Genomic DNA, 24,206 nt, shown 5'->3' with positions numbered 1-24,206 from the left:
TTAAAAACATTTTCCGAAACAGGAAACAAACAATACCCTATTCCACCATATGTGAAAGAGCCCCAAACAAATGCATTTCAAACTGATGTACACTTTGATGAGAAGCAAAAGTTTGGTTTTGCCTGAAAACAATTTTACTTAAGGAGTTGTCGATCAATAAACTTGCCTGGTCTCCCCTCCTCTCAAAAAAAGAACAAAAGTTTCTTTAATGGGAAACTTTTACTAGTGCAGTTTCTATTTATGAACCTTTGTGTACTTGTCAACTTTGTATGTTGCCTGTTTTTGTATCATGCGTACAATGTTTTATTCATGTCAGTTTCTAGTCTGTGTTATTGCGTTATTTTATGCACACACAAAATTAACCGTGAAATGCACAATAATAAGGTTATTATTAGTATACAGCTATGTAAGTATCCTCTAAGGATAGCTAAGTGTTGACCTCTGTCATGTGTTGGTTGATACTCTCACCGTACTGGTTCATGCATATGTTGTAGTAGCCATGAGTGGCGCCCTCACCGTCAGACCCTACTAACGTCTGACCATGAAGGTATAAACTGTTTATACCTCCGTGGTCTGACAGAATAGTGTATGTCTTGTCGACAAGATAAATACTGCGAATTTGCAAAGTTCACACCTTCTTGCAATGAGTTTCAATAAATATTCATTTTTGTGGTCATGGTAACACTGTCCATCAAAGCCGTATTTGCATTGTTGGCAAAAATCACAGACTGTTTTCAACAAGATGATAAACATTGGCCGTAAATTTGCCAACACCTTATCACACATTACATGTATGTCAACAAACTCTGCAGTGAATGGTTACTCTTTGATGGCTGTCACTATCTGACGTTCCTGCAATTTGATTGGTAATGACAAAAAATCGTCGGGGAAAGTGTAAAACTACATCTTTCTGTCAGGCGTGTGTTGGGTTTTGAATACAGCAGAGGGCGCAACTCACACGACCTTGTCAGGCTGGCGTTGTGGTATCCATGTTCAAACCTCATATTATACACACAACTTCAAATGTAAGGTTATAAAAAGTATGAAATGATCTAATATCATAACGGCCCCATTCATGTCATCAAGGGAAAGCTTTCTCATTTTCTACAATTACCATGTCATCACTTCATGAATTATTTATTTCTTTGTTTTACTGTAGAAAACAATACTTTACTTGTAACTGAAGAACAAGGAGCCATTGATATCTGTAGTGCTCTTAGTAAACATACAGAGATCTCGGATGTAATGGAAGCAGCATGTGCCGCACTCTGGTCACTCTCCTTGGAAGGTGAGTTAGTTGTTTACCTTGCACAGCAGGTGGTATACAATTCTGAAGTGAAGAAAAACTTCTCAAAGACTTATTTTGCCAAATATTAGGGGTTCCCATATATGTCAAATGGTTTGGAATTAAATTGAAGTACATTTGTAAATTTTTTTTTGTCAAACTCGAAACATTTCCATGTATGTGAAGGACTATCCTCAGACAGGTTAATTAAACGCATACAAACCAGGACTTAATTTGATTGCTGTATTTCCTGTTTCAGCAAAATCCTGTGTTATGCGTGAAATTAAATGTAAAAACATGACAAACAAAGGTCATAATGTTTTGTTGGCGTCAAAACATGACTTGGGATTTTACAAACACTAAAATATTTGTTGGGTATTTCCATGCCTAATAATGTACTACTGGTATTTACCGTACTTCCCCGAGTATAAGCCCCTCCCCGAGTATAAGCCCACCCCTCTGTTTTTAGACATTTAACATGTTGAGGACATCCCCAAGTATAGGCCCAGGGTGTTTTTACCGGGCGTCGATGACATTTATTAAAATATGCATGTAAAAAGTGTATTTCATTGCACAGTAATCGTGATTGGTATGATAGTTTGGTTCCTGCTTTTACGAGAAAACTCGCATTAATTGCATGGCTGGTGAACGTACGGAACATGGTTCGCACTGTTTCTATTCTGTTATTTACTCACGATAAATCCCGATGTTACAATACTGAAGTAATCCATATTTATTTTGAGTAGTTTTAGAAACGCCAAAAATGTGAACGTCAAGTCGTGAAACCTGGTCATTGAACATCGTTTTACTTTTCCGAATAATTGTGTCCATTGAGACCTTCGTGAATGGGATGTGAACGAGCAAACTATTCTTCGACGTGACTTGTTGGCGACCGTGAAAAGTTTAATTACTTCCTCCAGCCTCAGTTTACCTTTCTAAAATTTCGAATCAACAGCTTCAGGGAAAAAAATCACTGTTTTTTGTTGAAATCAGATTTTAACATCGCAGTAATTCACTTCCGCATTGCGTTGAAAAAAATTACCTCGTCAATAATCGGAAAAATTCGTCTGTATGACACAGCATTTGATTGGTTAACGAAAGACGTGACCTGTTAGATCAAAGGAAGATGAAAAACATCATAGTGAAAATTGCTTTGTATTGAGAGTTTGCGTACGATCGTAAACATTCCACAACGAATATAATGATAAAGATCTTGCTTTCGACAGTTTTCCCACAGACCCTACCCATTTTTGCACCGTAAATTCAGACTGTATGTAAATCATATTATAATAAAATGTGTGTATTTTTATGAACATATTTGTTTCTTCATTGTAAAAAGTGTCATGGAAATAAAAAAGATGTAATATTTCTCCGAGGCCGGCGCTATGAAAAAAAAATGTAATTTGGATAATTTTCGATCTTGGGAAGATGGTTACAATTTTAAACCCCCCAAAAAATTATCTTTTCTGAGGTGGTCCTCGAGTATAAGCCCACCCCCTAATTTTCCCGATTTTACATGTTCAGGCCCCTGGACTTATACTTGGGGAAGTACGGTACTACCATATAAACGCCATGGTTCTAGCTGAAAGCTTGGCATTCACACAATCCACGCATTCTGTGAGATCTCAGTGACCGGAAAATCACCTGTTGAAGCTTTGCTGGAATATAAATTGTGTAACTGATTATTTTATTTATTTTACTTCAGATAAGAATATTTTGATGATGCAGCAAAATAAGGCTATACCATTGATGGTTAAAGCGATAGAAAACCATGTTACGGTAGGTATTTTAGACTTGAGGCAACTCTTTAGACTTCTTAACACCATTGAAAAGTCTCTCACAAAGACAGCAATACCGGTACTCTTTCTTGATATTTTATTTATATTTCTGTGGGTATAATGACATTTTTGAATAATCCATGGTTTGAAATTAGGTCTTAGTGATTGGTGGTGAAAGTTATATTTTTTGTTGTAATTAAATCTAAATGTAAACTACATTCAGATAACTAAAGAAAGTTAGGGACTGTGTCAAAAGATCCATTTAGGCTAAAAACATAAGTATATAATATTGATCATTGCCTTAAATTTTACCCCATTTTTAGGAATGGTAGAAAACCGTTTTTATTATCATGATAAATGGATTCCATGATCGGTTTATCTTTTAATCAGTATGTGTGTGACAATTAATTAAAACAAGCAATATTTTAGAATATGATCTACTTAATAATTTCACAGCTTATAAACAAGGACTCATTAAAAAAAAAATTAGTATTAGAAACTTTTCAGGGTCAAAAACCCTCAACTCGAGGAATTAAGTTGTTATCTGACATAGACCCTTAACAGAAGTCTCTGCAATTTAAAAAATTATGTTTAATATGGTAATCAAAAAAATGAATTGATCAAGATGGTTTCTCTTTACAGGAACCCAAAGTTGTAAAGAATGCATGCATGGCATTGGCCAGCATTGTAGAGACGGATGAACTATGTGGGCATGCATTTGTACAAGCGCAAGGACTACAGGCAGTCAAGAAGGCATACAAACAGCACCATGATAATCCAGAAGTTGTTGAAAACATATGTATTCTTCTAATGGAGTTGTCCGGGTATGGTAAGTTTCAATTACATGTTGTTAGGAACATGAACTTCTTCTCTGAAACTGTTTAATCATCATGATGCAATCTGAGATGTTAACTTTAGGTTTATCAGTCTTGGGAGGCAGCATCGTAATCACAATACATGTGCTGCCCTCAAGCCTGTTGCTTCTGTTCTGATTATTGTTATTTGCATTTTGTTAATTAAAGCAATGTTTTATCTCATACCTACCAGTGCTTTCTAATTAGTCCCCGCTTGAATGTTAGTAAGTATAATTATAAATATTATAATTCGATGTTCGTCTGGAGTCATATTTCAGAACCCTGTTGACCAAATCTGTTCATTCTTTGTATGTGCCGAGTACTTTATGCACATGCATTCAATCCAAGATGGCTGACTGGCAGCCATTTTGTTTTTTGAAAATGTGGTATCTTATGCATGCTTTGTAAATTATTGTTCAAATTTGGTACATACATTTAACATGTTAGGATACATGTCTACGACAATTCGTTTCACGACTGGATCAAAGATGGCTGACTGGCAGCCATTTTGTTTTTTGAAAATGTGGTATTTCACGCATGCATTTTTTTATTCAAATTATAATTTTGATATAAAAAATGCATGAATAGCATATCCTGTTTAATTTGCAATTTCAGGATTTTACTGCATTCGAGAAGACAAATTTTCACGAAAATCGCTTAGACACACTGTTCTTACTGCTACTAAAATTTGTTATTTTCTGTGACTTGCAACATTCGCGAGAATTTGTCTTTTGTTAAATTAAAACGATTTATATACATGCCTTATTTTTATTTCTCTGAGATTGTAATCCTTAATTTTTTTCAGATGACGTAATCAATGATTTGAAATCTTTTGGAATATCCGATATTTTGAAGAAAGTACAAGTGAAATATGCCAGCAATGACGTAAGTGCAGTTTTACATCCTTCTATAGTGCTGTCAGATTAATATCAAGAGAGTTGACAAACAAATTTGGGGTAAATCACATATATGACTTCAGATTTTGCTGTTCTAATGCTTAGAGTTTGTCTTATTAGATTTGTCTTAGGACCGTGGACTACCCTTTAGTTAGATGTTGACTGCTTAAACTGATGCTCTTCAATCCCTGGGATTACACCATGGAATCATGGGATACTATTGTATAAACTATAAACTATTTGTCTATTGTATTCCATTGTCTTTTTCAGTGGAGTAAGAAAATAATTGAAAATTTAAATATAACTAATGTTACTTTTGTATTTTTAAATCAATTTAATACTGATCACAAATGTTTATTGATAACAAATGATTATACATCAAGTAATATTGTAGGATGTGTAGGCTATAACATGTGAACAGCAAGCTGGAGATTTAATTTTTGTTTGAAACACTATTTGCATGTAATTAGCATAACTATAAGCAACATGATGTATTAGCCTGTGGTAACTCCTTTTTGGCTCAGTATTCCTTGGAGTGAAAATTATGAAAAAGTAACAAAACAAATATTAATCATATTTGCTGCTGAATATTATATGCAAATAATAATGCTCTTGTTTCTACATATAGGATATCATCGCTCCAGTTATTGCTTCTCTGTCTAAGATATCAGAGGACACGAAAGCTAACGGTGATCGGCCAATATCAGCAAGAAACCGTGCTAAAAAGAAGTGAAGAAGTAGAATTCTGTGAATTACTGGTACTTTATTTTAGGTGGAATTTATTTTCGCTGAAAACCATGTTGTCATATTTGCTCACTGTGTATGCACATACTAAATGACAGAGGTGTGTGTTGAGTCAAAATAAGTCATTTTCAAATGATCCAGTATACTAATACATTACATACAACTGTTCCTTTACATGAGCTTCTGGTGGAGATGCACTTCTAATGGAGCAAATACAGTATTTAGGTCAGCAGCACATGAAACTAATTTTAACTGATTTTTCATTAATTTACATGCAAATCCTGAGGAAAGTGTATTTTCAGTAATTTCCCTCATCAGTGAAAACAGCTGAAATAATTGACAATGTAGTAGTAACTGTAAATTTGGATCAAGACACTGTATTTGCTCTCTCAGTGGTGCATACACATATTAACCTTTTCACCACTAGTTCCCTCTTTTCATCACAAAATAGTTTCATTTATAGTCTGCACTTTCTTTCAGAAGATTGAGACAAAAAGAGTCAAATTTTTTGAGTAAAGACAGAAAATTAACTCAAATTTTGTTAGTTGGCTGTAAAATTAGGGCTCATTTCTAGAGATATTAGAGAAAATAAGAAAAAAAATGCAGAAAAATTTGGGTGAGAAAGTCTGGTGTTGAAAAGGTTAAAAATGTAATATAGATGAGAACAAGTAATTTCGTAATATTGTACTTTGGTACTTTATTTTAAAGAATACATTAAAAAACAGTTCTTGTAGCACACATCCAAATTTTCATTCGATGAAATAATAAAATTCTCTAATAAGCATGTGCATCAGTTGTTTTGGTATCTACAATAACAATCAATGCATATGTGTATTAGTGTTTTTGATTTTTTTTCATCCAACAAATATGGTTGTGTGCCCTGCAATCGCAACATTTTTACCCATGATGCATCATAATTTGATTTGGTCTGCTGTAAGGAGTATCAGACAATAATATGAAAAATTTATAAATCTTCCTCCATACTGCATCTTTCAATTACAGATATGTTTCTGATCATAAAATCATAATTTTGTATTCAGCATACAAAAAATGCAATGTTTATTTTGTGTGCTTTTTATCAGAAACGTGCTTGTAAGTATGATACATCATCTTGTGTTTCCCTGCATGCAATGTAATCATACTACCCGGTACTGATCACTGTATTGTAATGGAAATCATATTTACTGTGTTTGTTCCCAACATTGCTATTTCAACTGAAAAGTGAATGATCAATAACCCTCTATAGTACATCCATGGCCATCCATACTCATGCAAAGAGCGTAATTTCTATATTTATTAATTTTAATTTTATTTATCATAATTTAGAGTTTGAACCTAGTGTTTTAAGATGCTTACTGGTTTTTATTAAATATTTTGATCTAAAAAGGAAAGCGAAAGTAGCCATAATGTTTATGTGCCTTGTATAAAAACATAAAAAAACATTCCATTTTAACGTGGCTGTGAACTTTTTTCAGACACCAAACCAGCGTTACCGTCAGCTAATTGGTTGACAATACAGCTGTGTTGCAAGCAATGTTGCTTCAGAAAGCCAGTAGATTGTTTTCAGATTTGGAGGTAACATTGCTTGCAACATAGCTGTATTCATGGCCACAGTGAATAGTAATTGTGCATGACCCCTATATGTATGTATAACATGTGTAACAGCAATAATTTATATATATATGTCAATTTTAAACTGTTTATTGCATTGGGGGGGGGGGGTTAACTGAGAATATAATATGAAATATACCCCTACCCCGAAAGTACCAAGATATGCAACATTTAAGACATATTTCATATTTATATGAATAACAAGGTACATCATTAGTTTTCGAGGTGGGGGGGGGTGGTAAGAATAATGTGTCATCCAATAGTATATATTAATTTTTTAATCTTGTATATATCTCAGATATACCAAACTGTTTTTGGATTACTTTTTTTATTTCTGTACCAATTTTGAATTCATGTAAAGTTGTATATAAGACAATATGGCACATTTGTACTGTTTGATTTTGATGAAAGTACTATTATGATAGTAATGTCAGTCTGTATTTCATCTGTGTCTGAACCTTAATTCTACATGGGCCAAACTTTTTTAACAACATTTCTGAATCTTTTTATAAAAATATATTTGAACAGGTGTTTTATTGATAAAAAAATAAATTCTAATTTTCAAAGTATAGTGAGAGTTTGGCAGGTATTTGTAAAATAAATAAATTGTTAAACTGGAGATGTATGATGTTTTCTTTGGACATAATAATGTATGTTACAGAGATAGTATCACATCACTGAATACAGAAGATCTGTTGAAATCAGAATTCTCTATAGCATTCAGAATTCTCTATTCTATTGTCCTGATTCCAAAAGCATCTCATGTTTAATGCAACCAGAATTTTCTACTACAGCAAAGCTATATCTATGGGCATAATGCTCGATTCCAAACGAATCCCGAATTTTTTGCAACCAGAATTCTCTACAGCAAAGCTATATATCTATAGGCATAATGTTCTAATTTCAAACGTATCCCAAGCTTAATGCAACCAGAATTCTTTATAGCAGGGCTATATCCATAGTCATAATGTCCTGATTCTAAATGTATCCCAAGCTGAATGCAACCAGAATTCTTTACAGCAGGGCTATATCTATAGGCATAATGTCCTCATTCCAAACGAATCCCAAGCTTTTTGCAACCAGAATTCTCTACAGCAAAGCTATATCTATAGGCATAATGTCCTGATTTCAAACGTATCCCAAGCTTAATGCAACTAGAATTCTTTACAGCAGGGCTATATCCATAGTCATAATGTCCTGATTCTAAATGTATCCCAAGCTGAATGCAACCAGAATTCTTTACAGCAGGGCTATATCCATAGTCATAATGTCCTGATTCTAAATGTATCCCAAGCTGAATGCAACCAGAATTCTTTACAGCAGGGCTATATCTATAGGCATAATGTTCTGATTTCAAAAGAATCCCAAGCTTAATGCAACCAGAATTCTTTACAGCAGGGCTATATCCATAGTCATAATGTCCTGATTCTAAATGTATCCCAAGCTGAATGCAACCAGAATTCTTTACAGCAGGGCTATATCTATAGGCATAATGTCCTAATTCCAAACGAATCCCAAGCTTTTTGCAACCAGAATTCTCTACAGCAAAGCTATATCTATAGGCATAATGTCCTGATTTCAAACGTATCCCAAGCTTAATGCAACCAGAATTCTTTACAGCAGGGCTATATCCATAGTCATAATGTCCCGATTCTAAATGTATCCCAAGCTGAATGCAACCAGAATTCTTTACAGCAGGGCTATATCTATAGGCATAATGTCCTGATTCTAAACGTATCCCAAGCTTAATGCAACCAGAATTCTTTACAGCAGGGCTATATCTATAGGCATAATGTTCTGATTTCAAAAGAATCCCAAGCCTAATGTAACCAGTATTCTCTACAGCAGGGCTATATCTATAGGCATAATGTCCTGATTTCAAACGTATCCCAAGCTTAATGCAACCAGAATTCTCTACAGCCGGGCTATATCTATAGGCATAATGTCCTGATTCTAAACGTATCCCAAGCTTAATGCAACCAGAATTCTTTATATCAGGGCTATATCTATAGGCATAATGTCCTGATTCTAAACGTATCCCAAGCTTAATGCAACCAGAATTCTTTATAGCAGGGCTATATCTATAGGCATAATGTCCTAATTCCAAACGAGTTCCAAGCTTTTTGCAACCAGAATTCTTTATATCAGGGCTATATCTATAGGCATAATGTCCTGATTCTAAATGTATCCCAAGCTTAATGCAACCAGAATTCTTTATAGCAGGGCTATATCTATAGGCATAATGTCCTAATTCCAAACGAGTTCCAAGCTTTTTGCAACCAGAATTCTCTACAGCAAAGCTATATCTATAGGCATAATGTCCTGATTTCAAACGTATCCCAAGCCTAATGTAACCAGAATTCTCTACAGCCGGGCTATATCCATAGGCATAATGTCCTGATTTCAAACGTATCCCAAGCCTAATGTAACCAGTATTCTCTACAGCAGGGCTATATCTATAGGCATAATGTCCTGATTTCAAACGTATCCCAAGCCTAATGTAACCAGAATTCTCTACAGCCGGGCTATATCCATAGGCATAATGTCCTGATTCTAAATGTATCCCAAGCTTAATGCAACCAGAATTCTTTATAGCAGGGCTATATCTATAGGCATAATGTCCTGATTCCAAACGAGTCCCAAGCTTTTTGCAACCAGAATTCTCTACAGCAGGGCTATATCTATAGGCATAATGTCCTGATTTCAAACGTATCCCAAGCCTAATGTAACCAGAATTCTCTACAGCAGGGCTATATCTATAGGCATAATGTCCTGATTTCAAACGTATCCCAAGCCTAATGTAACCAGAATTCTCTACAGCAAAGCTATATCTATAGGCATAATGTCCTGATTTCAAACGTATCCCAAGCCTAATGTAACCAGAATTCTCTACAGCAGGGCTATATCTATAGGCATAATGTCCTGATTTCAAACGTATCCCAAGCCTAATGTAACCAGAATTCTCTACAGCCGGGCTATATCCATAGGCATAATGTCCTGATTCTAAATGTATCCCAAGCTTAATGCAACCAGAATTCTTTATAGCAGGGCTATATCTATAGGCATAATGTCCTGATTCCAAACGAGTCCCAAGCTTTTTGCAACCAGAATTCTCTACAGCAGGGCTATATCTATAGGCATAATGTCCTGATTTCAAACGTATCCCAAGCTTAATGCAACCAGAATTCTCTACAGCAGGGCTATATCCATAGGCATAATGTCCTGATTCTAAATGTATCCCAAGCTTAATGCAACCAGAATTCTTTATAGCAGGGCTATATCTATAGGCATAATGTCCTAATTCCAAACGAGTCCCAAGCTTTTTGCAACCAGAATTCTCTACAGCAAAGCTATATCTATAGGCATAATGTCCTGATTTCAAACGTATCCCAAGCTTAATGCAACCAGAATTCTTTACAGCAGGGCTATATCTATAGTCATAATGTCCTGATTCTAAATGTATCCCAAGCTTAATGCAACCAGAATTCTTTATAGCAGGGCTATATCTATAGGCATAATGTCCTAATTCCAAACGAGTCCCAAGCTTTTTGCAACCAGAATTCTCTACAGCAAAGCTATATCTATAGGCATAATGTCCTGATTTCAAACGTATCCCAAGCTTAATGCAACCAGAATTCTTTACAGCAGGGCTATATCTATAGTCATAATGTCCTGATTCTAAATGTATCCCAAGCTGAATGCAACCAGAATTCTTTACAGCAGGGCTATATCTATAGGCATAATGTCCTAATTCCAAACGAGTTCCAAGCTTTTTGCAACCAGAATTCTTTATAGCAGGGCTATATCTATAGGCATAATGTCCTAATTCCAAACGTATCCCAAGCTTAATGCAACCAGAATTCTTTATAGCAGGGCTATATCTATAGGCATAATGTCCTGATTTCAAATGTATCCCAAGCCTAATGTAACCAGAATTCTCTACAGCAGGGCTATATTCATAGGCATAATGTCCTGATTTCAAACGTATCCCAGGCCTAATGTAACCAGAATTCTCTACAGCAGGGCTATATCTATAGGCATAATGTCCTGATTTCAAACGTATCCCAGGCCTAATGTAACCAGAATTCTCTACAGCAGGGCTATATCTATAGGCATAATGTCCTGATTTCAAACGTATCCCAGGCCTAATGTAACCAGAATTCTCTACAGCAGGGCTATATCTATAGGCATAATGTCCTGATTTCAAACGTATCCCAAGCCTAATGTAACCAGAATTCTGTACAGCAGGGCTATATCCATAGGCATAATGTCCTGATTTCAAACGTATCCCAAGCCTAATGTACCGGTAACCAGAATTCTCTACAGCAGGGCAATATCTATAGGCATAATGTCCTGAAATTCCAAACGTATCCCAAGCCTATTGCAACCAGAATACATTGAGTTACAAAAATGACCACGCCCATATTTTTTAGACCATGCCAAAATTATAACTTTATGTTCAATTAACAGAACTTCGAATTACGGGCAACATATACGCTGTTTCTAAAACTATGACAACAAACCTAAAAAAGGTTATGAAGATAATAGTTTAAACTGCTGCGCACGATGATGTAGAAACAGAAAATAAGATTATAATAATGTCCCAATAACATGAAGTTACAAAGTAGACAGAAGTGTTTTCTTTAGCAATAGTATCTATTTCTTTCAGTACAATGCATGTTTATTCACACTAGAATCACATGAGATAAAACAAAACAGTAGTTCGTTCAATAAAATATAAAAATGCCCGTGCAATTAAATTCCGACGTATTAAATAATAATAATAATTATCTTTATTGCGTTCGTATCCCTATTAGGATTTTGACTAAAATGCAATACAGATGTGAATAAAGACAAACAAACAATTAAAGTGAGAATAAAAATACACACAAGAAAATAAAAAATAAATAAATAAATAAAAAACAACTAGCAAATAAAAGTAAAAAAAATAAATAATAATGGTAAAGTAAATTGTATGTATAGGCTGCACTCCGTTTCTAGTTATGTATCTTCTCATTATTAGCACGATACGGAAGAAAATACGGCAGGCAAACAAACAAACAATTTCCCCTCCCCTAAAATGGCCCAATTTGAAGAACGCCGCCCAATATGGTAAAACGCAAACCACAAACTAGCCCATAGAAACGACGCAAACATTTATGCCGAGAGGGCCACATATGCGCAATGGTGTTGCGCTAAAAAACAGAAGGAACGTGAACCGAATATAAAAGGCTGTTTCTGATTGGTTGAATCGCGACAATTTGAAATGCGATATTTTTGGACATTTCGTGAGATATTCACAAAACATGACAATACTTACATAGTTTTGATGTGATAATTCTCTTAATGGCTCTTAAGGCAAGTACAATATACATTTATATTAGCATGAAACGGAATAATCGTACGAATACCAACACCCGCCTTCAAAAACGAACCAATTATGAAGACCGTTAGAAAGACGTAAGAACATAATCGGTGACCCAAGTGCGCATGAGCTGCAAGGGAAGCCATTTATATCTTGAAATTTTGCGTGGTGTTATCATCGATAAATTTGAGGAAATTGAGCAAAATTTGTAGTTTAGGGTGGTGATTTTTGGTCAGTGGTGAATCGTGATTTCTCCAAAATTTAAGTAGGTAAGTATAGGAGTTTATTTTCGCAATTTCTTGAAAATTGAGGCCTACTCGGTTGTTTGTTTGGGAGGTGACAGGTTAGTGTATTTTGTTACTTTTGATTTTCCATTCCAAACCTCCAAATCCTTGATATACTTTTCGGTTATTCAGTTACAACGTGACCTCCGACAAAACAAGGTGGTACCTTCCAGGTCAAAGATACTCTGTAGCAGTGGGTGTATCTTTGACCTGGTTGAAAAATATGTAGTTGTGATAGACGGGCGAAATCATTGTTTTTTGGTGTGAATATTTCAATAAAAAGTATCAGTCATACATAGTCTAGGAATGATTAACCTAATCAAATATTTCTTGAACCATGGCCGTCTTGAATTGAATAATATGACAGATCCCCACACCCTCCCCGTGGCTTTCGTTGCGTATGGAAGTTATTTTCACGAGTGATGCGGTGTAACCTGCGTCCGTACTTCGCGAGTGAAAGTACAGCAGAATACACCGCATCTCGAGTGAAAATAACTTCCATACGCAACGAAAGCCACGGGGAGGGTGTGGGGTTCTGTTATTATTACATATGTTCCATACTTTAATATTTCGTATTAAAGAAAGAACGTGCAAACCGGGATGGAACTTAAGTCGGGGAACCCCATTGCCCATTAATATGTTCCAATATAAGTGTTACGCCCTAGCAGCGCGTGTCAGTGTAGAACGCGCCCGGAGAACGCGTGTCACTGTTTGTTTGAAATTAAAATAATCAGACGTTTAATCTGAGTCACTGTCCGAATAAATAACTCGTTGACGTTTAGTTGGGACCACAGCAGAATCAGACCTTGAACTGAACGACTATGATACACAGTTTATGTTGAAGTTAAAAGTTCCGCCACAGAATTGTGCATTGGAAAACATGCCGTGCAACTGCGGTACTCCACAGACGGGATGACTTTCGTCGACAGCGGTTGTCGCTTAGCTGCACGCTACATCTTCGTGTGTGATGTTGCTTGCTGGTCGTGGATTGACTGAGTCTTGATTACCTGTTAAAATGTTGCTCTTTTGGCGTTGGTAATTTTTATTTGGAATTGAGTAACGCCGCAACGTCGCCAGCAGAAACCTGGTATCTCGATGCTGATGGTTACGGCTGCATAGTAATCGCTGATTTTACTGCTGGTGGATCTTCCGAGAGCCCTTCAAGGTTTATAAAACTCAGTTTCCAGGTGGTCAACATACATTAAGTTCTCCCAATCGTAGTATTCCATGTGATGTACACCTGACATGGCAAAAATGTTGTTGAACGATTTGAACTGGATAAAAATAGAAGACGAAAATGGTTTACAAAATAAAAATAGTTCGTTAGCCAATGAAAATACCATGTTCATTTGCATATCGACCGTGAAAATACCGTAAACATTATTGTATGGGTGATATGCAAATTAGTTTGAGCCAAAATAAGTGACTGTCTAAAAGTACCATTACTGTTGTTCAAATTTCATTTCACTCGGCAAGTATATTCATGTACCCCAAGGGGAAAATATCGTACTTCTAAATATTGTTTATTCCGAAAAACTGTACTCCTGAAGGGACTACTTTGTTTGCTCTCAGACCTCATTTGCATATGGGTTGTGGAAATACCGATTTTGATTTCAGGGACGAATCAAAATAAATTGCAGTACATATGTAATAATGGGTGTTCTAGAATTTGCAAGTATATATGCGTAACCTATGGCCATAACCTGCTTATCGCATCGTGTATGAGATCGAAGCATTGACAACCCTGAAAATGCCTAACTTTCATTCTGATTGTCTACTCACCAACACTGTTTGATTGGTCGAAAAGTCCCCAGTTTATACATTTTTCTAATTGTATTTAAGAGAATAAACATGCCTTTGCTGACTTTGGTGTATTATGATAATAACATTGATAGTGTTTCTAATTTACAGGCCAAAATGAGTAGTTCAGAAGAAGTCTCATGGATTTCCTGGTTTTGTGGACTCAGGGGAAATGAATTTTTTTGTGAGGTGGGTACACGTAATTACTAGAAAATGTTTTTATTACCCAAATCATTTGTAAGTTTTTTAAGTATTTTTGCAATAATATTGCTCAAGTTCAAATTCAAATAAGTAATTTGTAATTTTGTACTGTCATCTACATGTGAAGTGCAAAATTTTGACATATCAAAAAGGTTGGGTTTTGGCACTGTGGCTTTTGTCCTTATTGCGCCTTATTGTGCCGTTATGTACATGTACCATTTATGTAGGCTATCAGTGGAGGCTTTCCGCAGGTGATGATGCAAGTGGTAAAAATTAACTATTGAATGCAATTTACACTGAAAAAGTCAGGAGAGACAAGTGACACTCAATGTTGTTGACTGTCACCTGGCACAAAATTAACATACCAATACTGTTCTCTTGCTGTCGCTCGCAAATGTCGTAAATTACGAAATTTGGACAAGATTTACGAACAAAATAAATATCTATTAGTAGGATTTACGAACACATTTTGTACAAAATACCCTCGCAAATCGCCCTCATTTAATTGTCAAGACTCGACTGTGATCATCACGTGTGTTACGGTTTGAGTGATTGCCATTTTAAAGTTAAACAATGTCCCGTTACTTCTAAGATTGCAACAATTGTTACATGGTGATCACGATCAACACGGAACTGTCACTGAATATATTTTTCCACTCTAAAGTTATTTTGGTGTCATCGCACATGCGTAGTTTAGTCGACATGTGTTTCAAGATACCCCGCGACTTTACTCTCAGTATGGGACGGTTTCATGTCGCCCTTATCAAACACATGATTTGTTTATTTATTGAAAATGGAGACTACGTCAAAAAGGAGCAGACAACTGCTCGAGAAGTATTTTTCACGACGAGATGGAGAAACCGCTAAATCGTGTTCAGAACCAGAAACCCATGGGTGTCCTAACCCTGACAGCACCAAGAAACGGAAAGTTGATCGTACTGCAGCACGATTTCAGAAATAATGGAAGGTTAGCTGCGGTTCCGTAGCTTTTTGGTGCGACATACAATCTAATTTTGCCCTACCAATTTCATTCGGACGTCTTGTTTTTATTTTTGTTGTTGTATGTCGAACATGGGCCGGCCAGTGTCTGTCACGTAAATAATGCGGTCGGCAACATAGGGCTATGATTCCACAGCTAATGGAAGGTGAGACAATGTTAGCGAATCGATCGAAAAATACTATAATTTGTGTAACATTCTTACCGGACATTCCTAGCATTGAGATCGAGTTACAAGACCGAAAGTTACTTTATTTACTTTTTCACTTTAATTCAGAAATTTCGATGAAAATAAATAGTCATTTTGTGTCGTCATAAACGTCAACATGCGGGTTTGCATGATGAGCACGGGAGATTACTTCATAATAATATTGATTGGCATAGAGTTTTTTTCTGAGAAATTTCCCGTGAAAATTTATTCACAGGATGACTTGTGTTCTAGGCAGTGAACTTAATGAACTTTTGAATGATGACTATTTTCCCCACTGTTAACAATGTGAGCTTATCATGAATATGTTTAATTAATACTGAGTTATTCAAATAAAGGTTCTGGTGTCTACATTGCATATTTTGTTGTGATGTTTTGTTGTACCATCATAAATGGTATATTTTGTGGAGCAGACTGCCTAATTTGATGTCATTAAATTACACACAAAATTAGAGCTCAGGTTGCACCAGCAAGCACCAAAACATGCTGTTCTTGTTTTCGGCGGACGACAGAGGGGACACCTCCCTCTCCTTCTCTCTTCTCCGTTGTGCTCGGTCGCGGGAAAATGCTCCGCAGTTTCCAGACAAAGTTTACTAATACTTTTTTTTCTTGATTAGTAAATTTACTATTACCTAGAAAATTCCAGAGAGAGCCCAGGAATACTCATTTGATGTTGTGACTGTTGTATATAAACATATAAACAGTAGACTTGAGCTGCTTGGAGTTAGAGTTTGCCTTGGTACCCTTTGAAAAATATAGATTTTCCCTATTCTCCGGTGCGACGCTACGTCATAAGACGTTCCATGCTGCTAAGACTTGCACCACTGTACCATGGAAATCTATGGGCTCTGCGCAAGCTGGTGAAAATAGCTAAATTCAAGAAGACAGCACAAAATGAAATTTGAAGTAATCCTGAACAACCAAATTTTATATATGTTACACACGCAGAGGTAATCTTGTTACACTGTTCAGGGTAGTCTCAACTACCATCCCAAAGTACCGTTTTCTAAGTGTTTTCGACCTTTGTTTTCACCGTGATGGTTGCCAGGAGATGAAAATGCCCGGGTGTCCACCCAGAGAATAGTATATTTATATGCTTGAGGCAATTTTATTAAATTTTACCTTGAAAATGGGTGTCCTTTCAATCCCAATTTCAAGCCCAATACAGATTTGAAGTTCTGTTGAAAAATGGTTTTGGCCTGCTGACAAAATTCCACCCGTCAATGTTTCTGAGACAAAATTGAAATTGTTATGAATTTCGCTAGTCAGTCTTGTTTACACCAAATTCAAATATATGCTGTGCTACAACTGGGGCACTTTAAGAAACTAGCTGTATTGTCTCATATCACTTTGTATTGTCTTACCTAGGTTGATGAAGATTACATTCAAGATAAATTTAACCTAACAGGTTTAAATGAACAAGTACCACATTATAGGCAAGCTTTAGATATGATATTAGACTTAGAACCAGGTGAGTTAAATAATAATGACTAGGAACTATTGATGAGCTTGTTTACTACCTTGTCCATATAATTAAATGTCGATGAAATAAAACGTGTACATCTTTTTACACTTAGTTGGGAAATTTTCAACCAATCTGTTATATGCTCAGACAAGTAAAATAGACTTGTTTCAAAATTGAGGGTGGGTGTGTGTTTCGTGCTTGTAAAAAACTCAAAAAACGCTAGGCTAGACTGGTTCTTATTTTAATGCACAGAAATTATCAGTTGTATTATTTACGTAAAATCTTGATTAAAATTCTTGATTTGGATACTGTGAAAGGATCAATTATTCACTGGGTTTTAATTTTTGCTTTTTTAGCTGACTGGAAAATGCGCTAAATTAAAACCCAGTGAATATGCCTGAAATGCTAAATCAGTGAAATTTAAACCCAGTAAAAATTAGTCATTTTACAGTAGAGCAATATGTATATATACTAACTGAATATGCGTGGATACACAAGATAACTTGCTTATGCCCAAAACCTGGCATGTGTTCTCATGCTGTCTGGCACACACACCAACATTCAGGATATATTTTTAAGCATTCTTTGTTTATATACATGAAGCTTACTCTCCTAAATAAATGCCGAAATTGGTCGTTAGCAAAATCCAGCCAAAGTTTTCGATGGCTGTAATCTTGTACTGTTTGATGCGTAGCAATAGTCCGTCAAAGTGGCCACGATCTATACAAGCTTAACTGGCAGAATGTTCTGGTACGGCATTTTCATGAAAGTGGACACATATTATAATGTTCATATTATTGATGAGTTTAATATTTTATCTTGACAAGATGATGAACTAGAAGAGAATCCAAATCAGAGTGATTTGATTGAACAAGCAGCTGAAATGCTTTATGGACTTATACATGCAAGATTCATCATGACAAATAGAGGCATAGCACTTATGGTAAAATAATTATTCTTATTCAGACTGTGAACTTAGAGTTCTTTTTTTCTATTAATTGTGACTTTACCATTATTTTATTTATTCAACCACAAAAGTAACTATAGACAATTTTTTATTTAATATTTAAATCACAGAACTGAGCAATGATAAAAGGTTGTTTAATACAATTATGAACTGATTCAGAATCAAATTTGGAATTGGGAGATTGTAATTTCCTTTAAAATGTTTCTTCAATTCTGTCTTATTACAGAGCTTCACATGCAAATACAGAGATTGTTGATATTTCTGAAACTTAAATGACTATTACATGCGATTTTTGAATGTTTTCACTCTGTTGTACATTGAATTATGGGAAAATATCGGCATACAATACCTCAGTACTGCAAACATAATGAAACATTTTTCTTCCACTGCAAGATCCTACGTTATGTGAAACTGAATGTAAAAAAAAAAAAACGACCATGAAACATTGCGTGGATTTGACAAGTGCAAAACTATTTTTGGGGTATTTCCAAGCTCAATAATGTACACATTTGATGATGGTTAATTTTTTTTTTTTTTTTTTTTTTTTTAAATATTTTTGTGCCAGGCGACAGTTCCAGACATTGAATGTCACTGTTGTCACTCCTGACTTTTTTTTTTTAAGTGCAAATTGCAAGTGCTAGTGTTGACACATAGTGCATTTTGCCACAGAAGTCATTTCCTGTTTGGGACTACATGACCGTGCTGTGTGGCCATCTCCCTATCAAATGGCAATTTTAATGCGCTATCCTGGCGTCAACCAGGCTCGGTCGAACACAAGCACCTGCGGACCTTAACCAAGGTTCCCCCAAAGTCGCATTCGTAAGTGAATGAATCTCGGCCAGCGGAGTTGGCCTTCCCATTGAGTCTGTGGCACACTCACCCAGGGTAGGGGTTGACCCTTTGATATTCAGCCTAAGGTTGGATTTGAACTTGGGTCTACCGATCATGAGTCTGATGCGACAACCACTATGCTACCAGTGATCGGTTAGATGATGGTTAATTTTGATGAAGTAAGGGTATCCCAACATTATATTCAACATTTCACTGAACTATAAAATTAAGAAATTCAAGTACAAAATCAAATTGTTTGAATTTGCATCAGACGTTTGGTTTGCGCCTTTCACACATTACGTGAGATCTTGCAGTGAACGGAAAATAATCTATTGCAATTAATATCTGCTTAATACAAAAAAAATAGTATTGCAGGATACCCAATATTTGTGGTGTCTACTTTTGTGTAATGAATGTAACTCAAAGTGTAATTCATCAGTACTTTATTATTAGCTCTAGGATTATTCATCAACATTTTATCATCAGAATATATCTGTTAGATTAATTTAATGAAACACTCACTAATATTTACTAAACCACAGAATTATCTTAGCATTGTTTGTTTTTATAGCTTGAAAAATATCTTCAAAATGATTTTGGTCATTGTCCACGGGTATATTGTGAAAATCAACCATGTTTACCAATAGGTAAGTATAAAAATAAAACTTGTGATACTATAAGAGTCTTTGTAATCATAACTTGTCTTCTAAGCTACCATGAAAGCTCAATTAATAATATAGAGCCGATCCAGTAATTATTATTCTTGCTCGTGTTCACTATTCTTCTGACCTCATGTAACAATGGTATTTGGTACAGTGTTCATGAAATGTTTTGCAACATGTTTTTTTTTTAATTACGCTTTCAATAATTAATTTTCATAAAGAAGTAAATTGATGCAATTTTAATACTGCTGATCTGATGATATTATTTAAGATGATATATTCATAAATTATCAATTTAAAGAGAAACTGTATACATCAATTCTTTTCTAGGACTTTCTGATGTACCTGGTGAAGCAATGGTTAAACTGTATTGTCCTAAATGCCAGGATGTATACACTCCTAAATCGTCACGTCATCATCACACTGATGGTGCCTATTTTGGCACAGGATTCCCACATATGTTATTCATGGTACATCCAGAGTACAGACCTAAGCGACCACCAAATCAGTTTGTTCCCAGGTGTGTAGCATTAACTTTAAAACTCTGTCATAAATGTTGCTTATATATTTGCTATAGTCTGTTCAGACAACTGAGTTACTAGTCATTTGGCTGAATGGCGATTTTACTTGTCATGGGACAAACCCTTAGTGCCAAGCCCTGCATACAAATAATACTGCATGAAAAATATACCATATTTTTACCAAGAATTACATATTTCGTGTCATATTTTGTATGTGGATAATGAATACATTGATGTGTATTTGGTTAGGTTTTGTGGGAGAGAAAGCTAAAATTTAGAAAAACAGCTGCCATTGGCTTACAGGAATAAAATGTTGGTAATAAAATACAATACATTTAATAATAAAGTGAATTTTCAGTCATTATTATTTCTGATTTCTAATTAAAGATCATTCTTTTGTAAATACTAAGTCATGATTGTTGCCATTAATAACTGATTTGGATTACATGTAAACATTTGAGAAGAGGTGACATTGATGAAATTGTCTTCCCTCTGAATGTTCAATTCTATTGTAATTTTAACTGACAAGATAATTTTTAATTCAAAATAAAATTCTTATATGTGATCATGTCCTCAACTATAGCCCTGAGATAATAGGGCTCACTGGGTGTGTTGACATTCCATCTTGGGGTACACTGATCAGTGGCCATTGTACATTTGTTGTGCCCATGTGTATGCCTCTTTTAGTACATTCTGCGACAAAAATACCACATAAAATACTGCAAAATTACGGCACGTAACAGCGTTACGGTGACAGATGTATAATAATAAATGATATTGGCCTGTTTTTAGTGTAATATGCCATATTTGTGCTATTGGTAGCTATGGTCAAAATAAAATTGTATTTTAGTATGCATACATTTAAAAAATGTAATTTTCAGTTTCTTTGTGTTTTTATCTGAGATCACTCCAACTATGGTAATTAGAATAATATTGTGCGTTTTCTAATTTGTGTATTTTCATCATTAATACTCATAACGAGGTCTGCGAATGTAACCTCTTTGTTTATTGTCTTTCTTTCTCTCTGTATCTTCCATGTATACAGATTATATGGTTTCAAGATACATAACCTGGCATACGAAATGCAATATCAAGCAGCACCACGCAATCGTTCTGCTATATCACGCACCAGTGGTCCACGAAACAAGTGACCCTTGCATGTTAGTCCAACCCATAGGCATATACCTGTTGTGAGACTTGCACTCTTTAATTCCTTCATGTTTCAATTCTTTCAGATTGTATGGTTTCAAGATCCATCCGATGGCATACCAGATACAAGCCCAGGCAGCATCGTCTCGTAACCGCACTGCCACTGCTCGGCCACGCACTGCCAAACCCCATTACAAATAGCATGGAAACTTTTCCAGATCCCTTCTGTTTCTGGCATGTGCGCAATACCCCTCATCAACCTCAAAAAAAGAAAAACTCACCTGTACATTATTTACAAGTATTTTACATAACTTTCAAATCAACCCCTTTATATTTTCTTTTGTATCCCATTGTGAACTTCTTCTGAATGTCTTGTGCAAATCTTTGTGTTGCTGTACCATGTATATTTTGCCTTCACATCAGATGATCAAAACACGGTTACATTGTGCTGGGGTTTTGCTGTACATGTACAAAGTGCAATTGTCGAATGAAACATTGTGATAAAAAGACTTTGTTATATGCCTATGGGTACTTTTTTTTTTTTTTTTGAACAGAATTGATAGGTTGCATTATTTCTTTTATGTTTTGATAACTTATTAGTCACTTCCTATTGGATATTGAAGCCTATGCTTTTGAAACTAAAACAACACGTTTGTGAAATTTTCTACAAAGGAGGTCGGAATTGGAATCTTTGGTCATGTTAATTTTTTCTACATGAGCTTCAACAAAAAATTCTGTTTTGAATTACAACTGATGGCTTGACCATAATTCACCAGAGATACCAATCTCATCAGAATGTTTTATTGAGTGTCAACGTCAACTTCGGAATTGTTTTTGCATTGATTTTCTTACTGTTGACCTACTGTTGAAAAATGTCAGTCCACCTTGAAATGGTATATCACTATTCAGGACAAAAGACAGTGTTCACAGATTGAAATGGTACATAAAATGATTATTATTGATCAATGTGAGCTACAACAAAAGTACTGTAGAATGTGTCCATTGTTTAACTGGATTTGATGTTGCATATTGTTAAATCTGAATATGCTCTAGTGACACAGTAAGCAAAAATAAAACTATAAATGAATCTTTTCACCACCATACTTTCTTGCCCAAATTTTCATGCACTTTTTTTTGATATTCTTCAATATTTCTGGAAATGAACCCTAACTTTGGAGCCAACATACAAAATTTGAGTCAATTTTCTGATTTTACTAAAAACATTTGGCTATTTTTGTCCCAATCTTTTGAAGGAAATTGCAGATTATAAACAGGACTATTTTGTGAATTTGTGATGAAAAGAGGGAACTGGTGGTGAAAAGGATATCCTACTACAGAATTGAAAGATTCATGTAGCCTGCATAAATTATCAAGAACGATAAGTTTTAAATTGGATCACAATTTGGAAATACACGTGACCCAGTTTATCGATTTAACTTTAATACATACAAAAACAACTTATTGAAGTGATTTGGTGAAGCATATCCCACACTTTTTGACCTTTCAGGAGAACTTCTATGATAAACTTGTACCATAGATGGTCAGTGAACACAATCACTCTCTGCTGTTAACAGTAAATTTGAATAGTTGTTTAAAAATTCTCCTGATGTAAGAAATGTCAACCGTCATGGGGCTCTGTGTCTTGGTTGCTGAATTTAAACTGATCTTATTTTGATTCTTTGTTCCAGTGAAGCCTACCAATCATATTTAATGATAATAAATCTGCCTTGCCATGCATTTAATTGCACAGGCTTGAAAGTTAAAAAATGTTTGGCTCTGTGAAACCTGAATATTTTTGATATAATTGTCTTGAGGACACAGCTTTACTAATTTAGTTGTCCTAATTATTGCAGAGCTCCAAAGTATCCCATTGATTTTTCTGAACTGCATGGAATGCCACATAGATCAATATTTCGTACTTTTGAAATTTGTTTATCAATTCTTTTTGCTCAACATTCATGGATCTATCTTCTAACTTGTTCTTTGTGGGATTTTTTCATGTTATTGAGCTGCACTTACAAGAACAAAGTCCTTTCTAGTACGCACTCTTGTCCAAGGTACTATATACATTGTGAAACTTTCTATGTTGCAAAAATCTTCTTGTTTAAACATCATGTGGAACAACTTTTTGTACATGTTCTTTTTTTCTTTTTTTTTGTATCAGTTTAGAAAGTGACAGTAAGCTGTCTCTGTATAAGTAAATTTCTGTAGTGAACAAGCTGTTTCAGTGTCTTTACTTTTCTTGTTAGTACATCAAGCCCTGTCTTGTATAAATAACACCTGAAAGTGAGGGCTCTTTTGGAATTTGAATATACACAAGATAAAAATATAAGAAGTGTGATATTTTATCATGTGTATGAGGTGCTCAACATGTCTGCCACACTAAGCAGAGCTTTTATTTTGTGATACCTGAATGCAGTTCATTTGTGAATATTTTGTGATTGCCCACAATCCTATTTCGTTTGTACTAGCATATATTGGTTGGTAAATGTCCCCAATGCACAGCCATCTGTGAATATGCTTCATTCATTCTGAAAAGATTCATGCTTTTCTTTTCTCAAAATTTGCTGAGTAGTGTTCTATCTTGT

The 24,206-nt window shown here is 35.2% G+C and overlaps 2 protein-coding genes and 1 long non-coding RNA gene across 4 annotated transcripts in view; all 3 read left to right on the top strand.

Moving 5' to 3' along the window:
- The window catches only part of LOC102801411 (uncharacterized), a 29,398-nt gene extending 21,523 nt beyond the window's left edge, over positions 1-7,875 (top strand). Inside the window, exons 19-23 of the mRNA XM_078010089.2 lie at positions 1,160-1,288; positions 2,991-3,064; positions 3,706-3,892; positions 4,723-4,802; positions 5,442-7,875. Coding sequence (XP_077866215.2) covers positions 1,160-1,288; positions 2,991-3,064; positions 3,706-3,892; positions 4,723-4,802; positions 5,442-5,546 — 575 coding nt within the window. The 3' untranslated portion in view covers positions 5,547-7,875. The remainder of the gene's footprint in view (positions 1-1,159; positions 1,289-2,990; positions 3,065-3,705; positions 3,893-4,722; positions 4,803-5,441) is intronic.
- Positions 7,876-12,654: 4,779 nt separating this feature from the next.
- LOC100366967 (casein kinase II subunit beta) lies at positions 12,655-22,137 on the top strand. Of its 2 annotated transcripts, none has more exons than XM_002735673.4 (7): positions 12,655-12,802; positions 14,729-14,806; positions 17,392-17,494; positions 18,316-18,431; positions 19,858-19,933; positions 20,279-20,468; positions 21,705-22,137. In XM_002735673.4, the coding sequence occupies exons 2-7, from the start codon at positions 14,735-14,737 to the stop codon at positions 21,817-21,819; spliced, it is 672 nt and encodes a 223-aa protein (XP_002735719.1). In that variant the 5' UTR covers positions 12,655-12,802; positions 14,729-14,734; the 3' UTR covers positions 21,820-22,137. The 2 variants fall into 2 exon arrangements, with proteins under 2 accessions (XP_002735719.1, XP_077866217.1); XM_078010091.2 differs by having other exon boundaries at positions 12,673-12,876.
- Positions 15,833-16,681, top strand: LOC146732804 (uncharacterized). The gene is made up of 2 exons (XR_014926890.1): positions 15,833-15,963; positions 16,641-16,681. It is a non-coding gene; the product is annotated as an uncharacterized LOC146732804 (long non-coding RNA).
- Positions 22,138-24,206: the final 2,069 nt, after the last annotated feature.

The sequence above is a fragment of the Saccoglossus kowalevskii genome, chromosome 17, assembly GCF_978046115.1.
Source record: "Saccoglossus kowalevskii chromosome 17, keSacKowa6.1, whole genome shotgun sequence".
Taxonomy (NCBI): Eukaryota; Metazoa; Hemichordata; class Enteropneusta; family Harrimaniidae; genus Saccoglossus; species Saccoglossus kowalevskii.
The sequence above is the reverse complement of the archived record's forward strand: the minus strand, read 5'-3'. Positions and strand labels throughout refer to the sequence as shown.